Source organism: Diplotaxodon limnothrissa, linkage group LG3 (genome assembly GCF_057381915.1).
Source record: "Diplotaxodon limnothrissa isolate DT_005_m linkage group LG3, D_limnothrissa_male_GT1.1, whole genome shotgun sequence".
Lineage (NCBI taxonomy): Eukaryota > Metazoa > Chordata > Actinopteri > Cichliformes > Cichlidae > Diplotaxodon > Diplotaxodon limnothrissa.
Genome location: NC_140598.1, coordinates 3,977,885 through 3,991,109, shown reverse-complemented (window position 1 = coordinate 3,991,109; position 13,225 = coordinate 3,977,885). Strand labels below are relative to the sequence as shown.

Sequence of the window (13,225 nt, the reverse complement as noted above, 5' to 3'; positions counted from 1 at the left end):
CCATCAAACTCTTTACCTAAATTAATGCAATCATTTGAATACTTTGGTCGACTATCTGGATATAGGGTTAATATGAGTGAAACACAATTGCTTAAGTACAACTATATTCCATCAGAAGAAATTAAAAATAAGTATCAATTAGCATGGCAAACAGAGAACTTTAAATATCTAGGAGTCATAATACCTAAGGATCTTACAGAACTATTAGAACAAAATTATTTACCAATACAGAAAAAAATTAAGGAACATATAGCGAGATGGAATCTAATTCCATATTTAAGTTTATATTCGAGAATAGACTCAATTAAAATTAATATTCTTCCTAAATTATTATATTTATTTCAAACATTACCAATAGAAATTAACCAGAAACAGTTTAATGAATGGGATAAAATTTTGTCAAGATACATATGGCAAGGAAAAAGGCCCCGAATTAGATTGAAAACCCTACAACTTAACAAAGGAAAAGGGGGTGGGGCTTACCTTCTCTTAGGGAATATTATTGGGCAGCACAATTAAGGCCTATGATATGCTGATGTAATCCTTCATATGACGCTCAATGGAAAGTTATTGAGGAGAGTCTGACCTCCATCCCCATATAAGCTATTATAGCAGACAGAAGCTTGCAAAATTCAATAAAAACTATTGAAAATCCATGGATCAAGTTGACTTTTAAAATTTGGGAAACAGTAATAAAAGAATATAAACTACAAGAGGATATAGCAGTTCTTAAGTGGTGTGCATATGACACACATTTTGCTCCAAATAAATTGGACACCAGATTCAAAGATTGGACATATAAAGGATTAACAGCTTTATGTATGGTAATGGAGGAAGGCAGACTAATTAGTTTTTGCTTTTGCATTAGATTTTGACTTTGTTAACTACTAGAAGACTAGAGGAAAAATTAGTTACATTAATGGAAACAAAAACACACTCCCTATATTTATTTATTTATTTTTCTTTCCTTTTTCTTTTTCCTTATGTATTTTTTATTTATGTTGTTTGTTGTTTCCTGTTTTGCTTCTTTTTCTTTTCTTCTTCTTCTTTCATTCTTATTGTATGGATATTTTAGTTGTTTAAATATAGAAAAAAATAAAAAAAATATATGTACTGAAAGATAGCTGAAGTTGATGGTATTGTATAGTGATTCTAAAATGTTAATAAAAAAAAAGAAGCTGGAATCCAATGAGTCCAAGTCTTCTGCTGATTCAGCATCACATTCATCTTTGCTCCTTGTTCTGCATCCCCACCATGGACTTCATTCCTTTCCAAGCCAGCCTTGAGTGTCCTTTATTCAGCTCATCCTCTGCTTTACTTTTACACCTGATTTTAGCTGCTTTTCTTCTCTCCCTCATAACAAGACAGCTTCTTCTGCCTGAGAACATGTTGGAGTGATTTACTAATCCAGGGCTGATTTTGGGGGAAAATAGTTCCTGTTTTCAAAGTAATCCCCATTTTTCCCAGAATGAAATGTAAGTAGAAATAAATAGAATAGAATAGAATTAGAATAGAATTCAACTTTATTGTCATTGCACATGCACAGGTACAGGGCAACGAAATGCAGTTTGCATCCATCCAGAAGTGCTTTAGTGATATAGGTATATTACAATATATATTAGCAATAGTATAGATATGTAAGTATATTACAGAAATGGGTCTATTATGGTATGTTATAATGTACACGGTATGAAGTATGTTGTGAATATTCTATAACTAAGTATGTACAGGCTGTAGTGAGTAAAAGCTATGTACAGGCTATGAACAGGATATAAATATGAAAAACTATACAGAATATGAAATAAATAACTTTACAGAAATTTGAGATATACAGCTATAAAGTGATCTAAGTGAGAACATGAGCCTTTAAAAAGGCTCTTCTGAGGCTGCTGCCAGTGGTCAAAGCCTCCAACAAAGCTCTGTAAGTACATATGTGATCATAGCTTTAGCTTTTAAATGTTTATTCTAGTTAACACAGATCAGGTGGAACAACTCAAATAAAATATCAAAAATATTAAGTGGTCATCGGTACTCAGTTTGTTCAATACTGAATACAATGGAGCACAAATTGTCCACGTTTCTGAAATATTTCTGGGTGTAACTGTCACCAAAGTGCAATTTAGACCTGGCCTGTGGTTGTTATCTAAGTGATAATCATCAATTCTACTAAAACAAATACAAAATAAAGAAATTTGACACATTCTGTTGATATCAAAAGCACACTGAACAATTCAGTGTTGTTTTACTGCTGTTCTCTCTTCACTTCTTCTCCTCTGATTCTCTCCACATGTTGCTCTGCATCAGTGCTCAGTTTCCTGACAAAACAAGATGAAATATTGCTAAATATAATAGTATATCATTACACTTCAACATAAGTGTTTTATTTTTGTAATTGTTTATCTGTTATTTTTCAGACTGAGTCACTGTGACCTGTCAGAGAGAAGCTGTGAAGCTCTGGCCTCAGGTCTCAGCTCTCAGACCTCTAATCTGAGACAGCTGGACCTGAGTAACATTAACCTGAAGGATTCAGGCGTGAAGCTTCTGTCTGAAGGACTGAAGAGTCCACACTGTACACTGGAAACTCTCAGGTGAGATCAAGCATTTTTCTTTCATCAACTGACAGAATTAGCAGATTAATAATAAGGCAGTCCTCTAATAAGAGGAGATGTGGAGATGTTTTGAAGGGCAACATACTCTTATGTTAACAAGACAGGAAGTAGTTCCTGGAAACTGCTTCCTTTGTTATTGTCTAAGTAGAAACATGATGGTGAAACAGTGATGAGTTTGCAGAGGTGAATCCACAGCACACAACACAACAATGCAGTTGCGTGCTGAAAGCAGACTTCTCACAGATTCTGAGGCTGCAGGTTTCATCACTGTCCAACCAAAATTCACTGAACCAGCAGTAAATGAACGTCCAAAACGACGCTTCATGTTTAAAAAACAGATGATCAGGGGGATTTGTGTTTAGATCTTTTTTGTGTGATCTGTTCACCTGCTGTTTCAGCTGTTTGGTGGTTGTTGAGATGGTTTTGTGAACTTTTAGCTGAGATCCTGACGTTTCTGTAGATACCACACATGTCTAATTACTTTGTACAGCATGAATGGCCATAACGAGGTTTTTAACAGTAAGAAAAGTTGTAAAACTTCAGAAAATATAGTTAAAAGTCCAAAACCTTCTACGTCTGGTGGCTTGTGGTAAGGAGCAGATCAAACGAGTAAAGAATTACGTTATAATTATAAATGGCTTCAACAGCACATTCAGGTCTGTGAGACTCATTCAGACACTGAGCCGTGGCTCTGTGCTACATGCACATAGTTCTGCATCTCTGCCATTCAGACACATTTTATATATAGTTTATTTTATGTAGGATTCAATACTGAACTGTACATTTAGTCTTTTTAAAGGCAGCAAGTTGTATTCAGTGTTTTCATAAAAGCCTTATTTTTATCCATTTACTGCTATTAGGAAGAACACGTGAGGTTTAAGACCTGGACCAGTTTGAAACCTTTTGTCCTCCACAGTGGAAAATGGGTGGAAATAAAAATGGGTCTCACTTTAGCCAGCTCCTAATTTTATCAGTTCTACTCTCAGCGTCTCCTGTATATCTCCTGTATAAATGTTGCACTCAGCTTTGTGGTCTCCAATATCACTGAAATGCAGCCAGATGCTGCTCATTTTGCCTTTTCACTCTTTCCTGACACGCTTGCATTTCAGTACAGCTCCCATTTCTCTGTGTACTGGTCTCTACCACTACCCTTGCTGTCTATGGGACATGTCCTCTTTCACATAATGGTATGATCCCAGTCTGTCTCTTAAAGTGTTTGGCCACATGGTTTGCTCATCAGAATAAAACCTCAGCCGTGCTCACATTGATTATCAGCAAGCCTGGAAATTCATCAATATTTGACATATGAAATTATCTCAAGGCCTGGATTTTGCCCACGGGCCATATGTTTGACACCCCTGGTTTACACAGTTTGGTATTCAATGTACAAGTGAGTTAGCTCTCAGCTAACTAGCAGACAAGCTAACTGCTGGGACTGCGTCTTTCTAACAAGAGTGTCAGACACTCAGACTGGTTTCCTTTGTGGATGATGATGTGTTCTCACGCTGATCCTTCATGCTGATGCTGCCATCCACCCACTGCTCCTGGATTCCTCATCATCATCTCCATCAGCCCTCACAATACTCCACCTTCATCAGCTTCATGTTCAGCAGCCTGGATGGACAGTAATTCTTTCCATGGGTTATGGTGGGACATTGAGAGCTGAAGTCAAACAGCAGTGAGAATGAAAGACTGATTCATTTCTATTTAGTCTTGTGCTGTGCAGCTTTGTTCAGAGCATTAAGGCCCAGCAAAGATTACTGAGGTCATAGAGTCCTGATGAAACCTGTGTGCTTATAGAAACTGAGACCAGATGAACCAGAATAGAAGGACATTAAAATGAAGTGTCAGCTACACAAAGGCAAAGCTATTCAGTTGTTGCTGTGAGTTATTTAAATGGAGGATGGAGTCAGACTTTAAGCTGCTGGACTCAGTCACTATATCCTGTTGTCCTCATAGAACCTGGACACACAGACTCACCTGTGACACAGTGACACACAGTGTGGGCTACACACACATTAGAAAGTGGATCAGTCACACTTGTGCAATCATTTGTTGTGCTGGGAAACCATGAACACTTTGAATCACATTAATGGCTTTGTTACAGCAACATTCAATCATGAGTTCAAAAGTAGTGTATTGTGTACTTATTTTAATAGTACTGCAGTATGAGAAGTGCAACATTCAGTGTGCAGAAACAGATCAGGTGCTTTCTAACAGCAGTGTTCCCTTTAACACAGCAGCAGTTCAAATATTTCTGTCAGTCTGAGCTGAAACATGAATCTAATCAAATATCAAATCAAAGTTCTTTGCCTCTGCCAGGACGTTAACATTTGATCTAGTTTTTTACAAAGTTCCCTCAGCGTCCAGAGCCACCAACATACCTTTGATCAACAGCAAGTGAACATTTATAAATGTGTGTTTGCAGAACAGGAAGCAGCAGAACTATTGTTCTGTTATCAGGCAGCAGCACAAACGCTCATCAGCTCATTTACTGTGCAGGACTTTGAGTGTGTGAAGTGTGTGTTTGTGCTGGATTTCCTTTGGAGAATCTCAGTCAGAAACCAGACAAAGAAAAACTCTTTCAACAGTCCAGGTTGAGTTGACAACATGAACTGCATTTATCTTCCTCTGACTGACATGTTCTTCCTCCTCTGCACCGAGCCAGCTGCTAAGACTCACAAGCTCATTGACATTTTCTGATGATAAAGAAACTCTCTTCTTCTGCACAATATGAGCAGCAACAGAGAAGAAGCTTTCACAGGTACAGATGTTGCAGCTGTGGCCAAGTACATGTGCTGCATGTTGGAGCAGCACTCTAATGGACAGGCCTCTGTACTGATGGTGGGCTCTGCTCTGTATCCACCACACTGTTCTCAGCTGAGTCTTCCTCCTGTTCACACTCTGATGAAGCACCAACAGGGCCAACTTCTTCTCTGGTGGCTCGGATGTTGTTGCTTCCACAGGTTTCCCTCCAACAACCCTCTGTTCCTGCAGTGAGTTCAGTAAGATCTGGGTAAACACTTGAGCTCCTTGAATCTGGCTCCAGCAGCAGTTTTCACATATACAATGTTGGCATTTTGCTTGCGTGTCTTCAGGTCTGTTCTGAATGTAGACTTGAATTTGACCACGTAGGCGGGGTCATCATCTGAGCTCTCCATCACCTGAGAGAGATGACAAAACACAGAATCACAGAGCATGAAACCAACGTTTCTCCTCCCAGAAGTTCAGTCACAGACCTGCAACAGAAACAAGAAGATTCAAATGACGCAGAGCTTTCATTTACTTATATCCACAAACATGTCCTCTACATATTCATGCTGTATTTACACACACATACAGAGGCTGTTTGTCTCTCACACACAGACAGGACACTGAGAAATACATCATGTTTAATAGCAGCTCATGTGTTACATCTGTAACAGCTGGTTCATGTTGTAACACCGTGGCTTTCGTAGTCTCTCCTTTTTCTACAGCTCATGTGTTCTTCTTGTGATGCTGCGTCTTGAGGCTCATACATGCCGTCATTTGTTGATCCTAAGAACGTTCCTCAGACCGACTTCTTCAACAACAGATAACTTTAGTTGTATCAACACTGCCTCCTGGAACAGTTTAAAATGAACATGTCAAAGATCTGTACCTGTCTCCATGTTTCTGTCCCCGCCCCTCTCTTTCTGTCCTGGGTCATGTGAGCGCTGCAGTAGTATTAGGCCCACCCTCAATGCTCCCATTGGCTGAGATGCATAATGACGCCCATTTCAAGCCAGCACTGATCAACATCCCTCCTGTGACCCATGGCTGTTATATTCAGAGCCAGTGAGCACTTTCACAATAATCATGATTTTAAAAACTGTGATTAAAATAATTGCTGACGTTAATCAGTTAATGAGTTAACGAGATAATAACAGGTTAAGTTGCCCTAATAATTAGACTTTGATGACAAACTGATGTGATCTCCATGTTTCCTTTGTTGGACTGTGGGCGAGTGTCAGAACTGAATGTACTGAGTAACATGTAGAGTTTAAACATGTGTCAGTTCCAGTTTTAGAGCTCTAAAGTGCAGCTATCATGTTAGGAATATGTTAGGAATAGACAGGAACACTGAGCACACTGAGGTCAAATCTTTATTTTACCACTCGCTGCATTCTTGATGTTCATGAATTCAGCAGGTTCATGATTGTCTGCAGCATTAATCTCATATTTCCATTAAAAGTGTTGAATTTGACTGTTTGATGTTCTTTATGATCTCTGGCACCAGTTCATCTGTAGGCTGAGCTCAGTCCATCCATTTAGTGAAATGATGTTTAAAGGTCTCCTTGTTCTGTGAGCGTGCACAGATCCTGAAGCAGAAAGCCTGGGTTACAGAGAAATGATCATCACTGTGATGATGCTCATCATCTCTGACTGGGATTTGAGGTTTTGTCAAAGCAGCAAAGAAAGCCTGGCTATGTTGGACTGGGTGTGGAAGCAGCTCCCAGTTTGAGTTCAGGGGACAGACGCCCTCTCTACTTTGAAGATCAGCTTCAAACTTTCCTTTTTGATAAAGCTTATAGTTCGAGCTGGATCAGGTGACCCTGAACCATCCCTTAGTTATGCTGCTATAGGCTCAGGCTGTTGGTGGACTTCCCATGATGCTCTGCTTTCTTCTCCCCTCTTTTCACTCCTGATGCTTTTATATGTCACTACTGCATGTCCTTAACTTTTGTCTCTCTGTTTTGTTCTTGTCTCTCTGAGCTCATCTCTTCTCTTTCCCCTCACCCTGCAACCAGTCATGGTAGATGCTCCTCCTGGAGCCTGTTTTCACTGGGAGGATCTTTGTGTCAAAGGGAGTTCTTCTTCCCACCATCACCAAGTGTTGCTCACAGTGGAGGCGGTTACCTTACACTGTTAAACAGCTTCAGATGACTGTTGTTGTCTGTTGGGTATTGTCACTTATAAATAAAGTTACATTGAATGGATGTATGGATGGATAGATGTTATTGTGACAAAGAGAAAACAACTGTTGACAGATAGATTGTTGTTTTGTGTGTCTGCAGTCTGTCAGGCTGTCTGATCACAGAGGAAGGCTGTACTTCTCTGGCCTCAGCTCTGAGCTCCAACCCCTCCCATCTGAGACAGCTGGACCTGAGCTACAATCATCCAGGTCCCTCAGGAATGAAGCTGCTCTCGGCTGGACTGAAGGATCCAGGCTGGAGACTGGACATTCTCAGGTATGGAGAGAAAATCTGATAGAGGAGGAAGAGCTGGAAACATTTCCTGTGTCTTTCACTCACTTCCTGTTTGTTTCGGGCAGATGACACATGAACAATCACACATGCAGGAATATTTTCAGGGACAGACACACTAGTCTAGCTGGATAGTTCATGGATATTTATGTAGGGGTCTCCAAGGAGTCTGTTTGCAGGAACATTTAGGTCACAGGTGTACCTGATATAGATACCAGTGTACCTAATAAAGTGTCAGCTAACATTTGGAAATGGAAGCTTAAATAATGACAAACTGTACATTCACAGCTGAAGTCACAATAAATTTGTTCTCAAGTGCACATTTTTCTGTTATTGTTCTCAAACAACAGAATGAGATTGAAATATTGATTCTAACAGGGCCCATAAACAGCATTAGCTTATCAGAGTTTCCATCATGGTCACACAAATCCTTAGCAGAGAAAAGTGGCCTTCTTAGCAATAGCTGCTCAAGTTGTATAAAGAAAGGGAAAACAGTATTAGCATTAGCTGCTAATGGCAGCTTACTTAGCATAAACTCTTTACATCTTTATGCAAGGGAAAGGAGTCACTCATGGAAGCCTATTTAGCATTAACGTCTCACATCATTATAACACAAGAGAAAAGGGTATTAGCATAAGCTACTAATGCTTATTCACCTCAAATTAGCTTTAGCTGCTAATGGTAGCCTACTTAACATTAACTCCTCACTAATATAATGCTAATTCACATCAAATTAGCATTAGCTGCTCATATTGTTATAAGGAAAGGTTTTCCACAATAAAGGCATGGTTAAAAAAGGGAGGAAGGAAGCAGTTGCGACCCTCAGTATGTCTTGAAGATGATCATCCGTAAGTCTGGACCTGTACTTGGACTTATTGAAGTTCAAAGTGGAGAAGAGCTTTTGGCACAAGTATGTGCTACCAAAAAGGCACATGGTCCGCTTGAACATTCGGGAAAGCCGAGGGAAACTAGGGCTCAATCCTCTCAAAAATTGTCCAAGCTTGTCTGCTTTTCCACTCACCTCCCTGAACTTTGCTTTGAGTTCAGAGTTGCACTGCAGCTCAATGAGCTCCATTTGAAGCACAGAAGGGGCATCTTGCACATCAAAGGAGAAGGGGTCCGCAAAAATGTGAAAGGTGGCTCTGTGTGTCTTGAAGTCAGCAAATCTGTGATCAAATTCCTCCTGTAGCCTCAAAATGACATCAACATACTCGTCAGCACTGAATGGTGTGCCTGCATCCACGAGTGCCTTGCATGCTGGGAAATGGCAAAGGTTTGTCTGAGAGAGCTGAGCTTTCCAGAGCGCCAGTTTTGTGGAGAATGCTCTCACGTTGTCATAGGCAGCACTGACAAGTTGCCCCTGGCCTTGTAACGTCTTGTTCAGTACATTAAGCTCATGTGTCATATCAACAAGAAAAGCTAAGTCCATGAGCCATTTGGGATCAGTTAGCACAGGAACACTAACTCCATCCTTCTCCATGAAGGCTTCACTTCTGCTCTCAACTCAAAAAGTCTCTTTAATACATTTCCCCTGCTGAGCCAACGTACCTCAGTGAAGTCGAGCACATCCCCATATTCTGACTCCATTTCCTCTAAAAAAGCACAGAACCTTCGGTGCTTTAAGCCCCTGGATCTGATTTGGTTGATGCATTTCACAACAATAGACATCACATTGTCAAACTTCAGGCATTTGCTGCAAAGGACCTGCTGATGGATGATGCAGTGCAGAGCAATGGCCTCCTCCACGCCTTCCTCTTCCAGTTTGTTTTGTGCCACCAGTCCATGTTTCCTCCCTGTCATTGATGGCGCTCCATCTGTTGTTATTCCAACAAACCTCTTCCATGGCAAACCAACATTCTCAATGGCATCACACAGCTTGTAAATATCTGCTGAGCGGTGGTCTGGCCATGCATTGGAATTACTGTGAGCAGCTCCTCCATCACTTCAAAACTGTCATCAACACCACGGACATACATTGGGAGCTGGGCAGTGTCGGTGATGTCTGTGGTCTCATCAAGAGCGACTGAGTATACACTGAAACATTTGGCTTTCTCACACAGTTGGTCATAAATGTCACTTGACAGGTCAGAAATGCGATCTGCTGCGGTGTTGGCAGAAAGGCTGATGTTGCTAAACTGACCTTTCTTTCCCGGACAGACTATATTTGCAGCCTGCAATATGCACTTTTAGACAAATGCACCTTCTGTGAATGGCTTCCCTGCTTTAGCAATCATCTCACTAACCACGTGGCTCCGACTGCTGCATTATTCTCTTTGGTTGCTTTCTTGGAGAAATCTTGCTGCCTCAGTAGATCTGTTTTAAGACTGGCAACCCGGTTCGCTCTCTCGTCTCCCTGGTATTTTGCATCCAGCTCAGCATGTCTAGTTGTGTAATGACGTTTCAAATTGTATTCCTTGTGCAGCGCAACTTTCTCTGTGCAAATAAGACAGGTCGGGGTGCCCCTGTGCTCAACAAAGAAATATTGCATTTCCCACTTTTCCTGAAATTGTCGGTGCTCATCACCAACCTTTCTCTTCACCGCAGGCTTTGAAAAAGACATGTTTGGGGCTATGTGACATTTATAATTCTACTTGGTGTCACTGTCGCATTGAAGTTTCAATCAAGCGTTTAGCCGACGGACGGGGAACGTCTCAACGCGTAGAGAACGTCATTTCTGCTTCTTTTTCTTGCAACCGTAGCACGGCGATCGGCAGATAAAAAGCCGGTAGCAGTCTCCTTTGTTTTTACGCTCGATGTTCATGTCTTTCATGATGACACGAACACCGTGGCGTTTGCAGATGGTAGAAAGTGCAGGGATAGCGAGCGCAAAAAAGGCGACTGCTCACGGCGCCGGGCTGTTGTTACAGGAGAAAGAAGCGGAAATGACACCGTGACATATAACAAATAACATCAGCTGTTTCTGATGTTAGTTGTTTTGACTGCTTTTACATTATATTGAAATATATGTAATGTTCATGTTTGCTGCAATGCAAACGCAGTGATGCAAATAAAAACATCGAGCCACAAATTACGGTGCGACCCTATAATTAGTCCGGGTTACCGGGGACTGTTGTTGCCGATGAACAGGTGTCGCTATGTGACTGCAGACTAAATTGGGCTGCATTGAGTTCATGACTTTTCTTTTATCCCGCCGCCTACGCATCACTGTGAGAGTTAATATGAGATCTCTCTCTGTGGAAAAATAACTTTAAATCCCACTGACGTGTGTATAAATCTATATACGTATAATGTCCCGCTGGGCAGCAACTTAAAAAACAACTTTTTTTGAAGTGTTGTGAACGCAGCGCGCTGGGGCGAATGTCGGCGTTTGCCCAATAGAAAGGAGGAAGCCAGCCAGGCACAGGAAAGAAAGAAACACTCCAGGGCAACGCTGCTGGAACTTTGACTCATTGAGAAATGTTTCCCTGCTTGCATCAAGCCCGGCTGGTGTCCCCTGAGATCCATATCCCACCCTGATTGGTGGGTTAATTCAGCTCCGCCCACAACACTGTAAAGTGTCATACATTATCAAACTAACATTACATTTTCATATTAAGGTGGGGCCAAAAACTATCGTCCTGCGGGCCGCAATTGGCCCGCGAGCCGCGAGTTTGAGACCCCTGGTGTAGGAGGACACCTACTCTGTGTCTGGTTAAGTATAAGAGCCCTTTGTTAGGGGGACCGCTGGACTCTTAGCACCAGCTTTGGGGTCACAGGGTCACATCTGGAACACACACACACACACACACACACACACACACACTATGCACAGACTGGTACTCTTTGTTCATACCTGTGTAAGACGTCATAATGAACTTGTGCATATTCATGTAAGCTCAATAAAGAGCAGTGTTACGAGGGAGCAGACGAGAGCGACTGAGGTCAAGTGAAGGAACGGCGCTGTCACAGTTCTCTCCCTCATCAATTGTCTGGTTCCAGCGGTGGGTCTGTGCTAGACGACCCATCACCAGCTTTTTCCACTGGTTACCAGTACGTGGTAGAATCCATTTCCAGATCTGGTTGTCTTTAAATCTGTGAATGGATTGGCTCCATCTTATCTCTCTTTAACAAAAGAATCCAAGTGGAGCCCTCAGGTCTGCAGATAAGCAGCTTCTGACCAGAACTAGACGTAAAAACAGAGGTGAGCTTTATCGATGGCTGCAGCCAAACTCTGGAACAGTCGCCCTTCACATCAGGTCGTCACCAACACTGGACATTTTTAAAAGCCGGTTGGAAACACATTTGTACTCTGTAGCTTTCAATCCTGACCAGTCTTTATAGTCATTACTGTGTATGTTTCCTATTTTCTCTCTACTCTGTGCAGCACTTTGGCTCAAGCTGTTTTTAAATGTGCTGATAAATAAATGTAGATTTCTTTGAATAAAACAGTGGAGCCGAGCTTTGAGCTCAGTGTGTAGCAGTGTGTGTGTGAGAGCCATGTAATGTCCATGTGTGCATGCTGACTGTGCTGCTCTGACCCCCCTCCTCCTTTCAGGGTGGAGCCTGCTGGAGTCCGATGGTTGAGACCAGGTCTGAGGAAGTGTAAGTGTGTTTTTAATGGGATTCATGAAAACAAAGCAGCACACATTCAACCATCTTCATCATGTCAGGAGTCATCATCAAAGTGTCAATCAATGAACAGATGATGGATCAATAACTGCAGCTGGATTGTGTTTGTTCTCTCCATCAGATTCCTGTCAACTCACAATCGACACAAACACAGTGAACACAAAGCTCCAACTGTCTGACAACAACAGGAAGGTGACACATGTGGAGGAGGTTCAGTCATATCCTGATCATCCAGACAGATTTGATTACTGGTCTCAGCTGCTGTGTAGAAATGGTCTGACTGGTCGCTGTTACTGGGAGGTCGAGTGGAGAGGAAGAGTTTTTATATCAGTGAGTTACAGAAGCATCAGAAGGAAAGGAGGCAGAGACTGTTTGTTTGGATTCAATGATCAGTCCTGGAGTCTGTGCTGCTCTGATGATGGTCCTCAGTCTGTCAGGCACAATAAAATAAAAACATCCATCTCCTCCTCCTCCTCCTCTGTCTCTAACAGAGCAGCAGTGTATGTGGACTGTCCTGCTGGCACTCTGTCCTTCTACAGAGTCTCCTCTGACACTCTGATCCACCTCCACACCTTCAACACCACATTCACTCAAACTCTTTATCCTGGGTTTAGTGTCTGGTCTCGTGGTTCCTCAGTGTCCCTGTGCTGAGTGGAGTGTAAAGAGTGTCTCCTGTTACAGAAACACTCTGACTGTTGAACAGATAGTTCAGTCTGTACATGTCTGTCTCTTTCACTCACAAACACGTTTTCAGATTCATGGATTCAATCAGTTGATGTTTGAAACTCTTCTAAATGATTCCTTGTAAACTTCTTCCTCTTC

At 41.7% G+C, this 13,225-nt stretch overlaps 1 protein-coding gene across 5 annotated transcripts in view; it reads left to right on the top strand.

Annotated features, from left to right (window-relative positions):
* LOC146634308 (protein NLRC3-like) overlaps window positions 1–13,225 on the top strand; it is a 223,074-nt gene that overhangs the window by 19,742 nt on the left and 190,107 nt on the right. For 2 of the 5 annotated variants that reach the window (XM_085376314.1, XM_085376299.1), the window contains one exon: window positions 2,415–2,588. The exons of 1 other annotated variant lie outside the window; for it this stretch is intronic. In XM_085376314.1, the coding sequence (XP_085232440.1) occupies window positions 2,415–2,588 (174 nt within the window). Of the gene's footprint in view, window positions 1–2,414; window positions 2,589–7,645; window positions 7,839–12,329; window positions 12,377–12,524; window positions 13,055–13,225 lie in introns of those variants that run through there. 2 more of the 5 variants (XM_085376333.1, XM_085376347.1) reach the window with 2 other exon arrangements.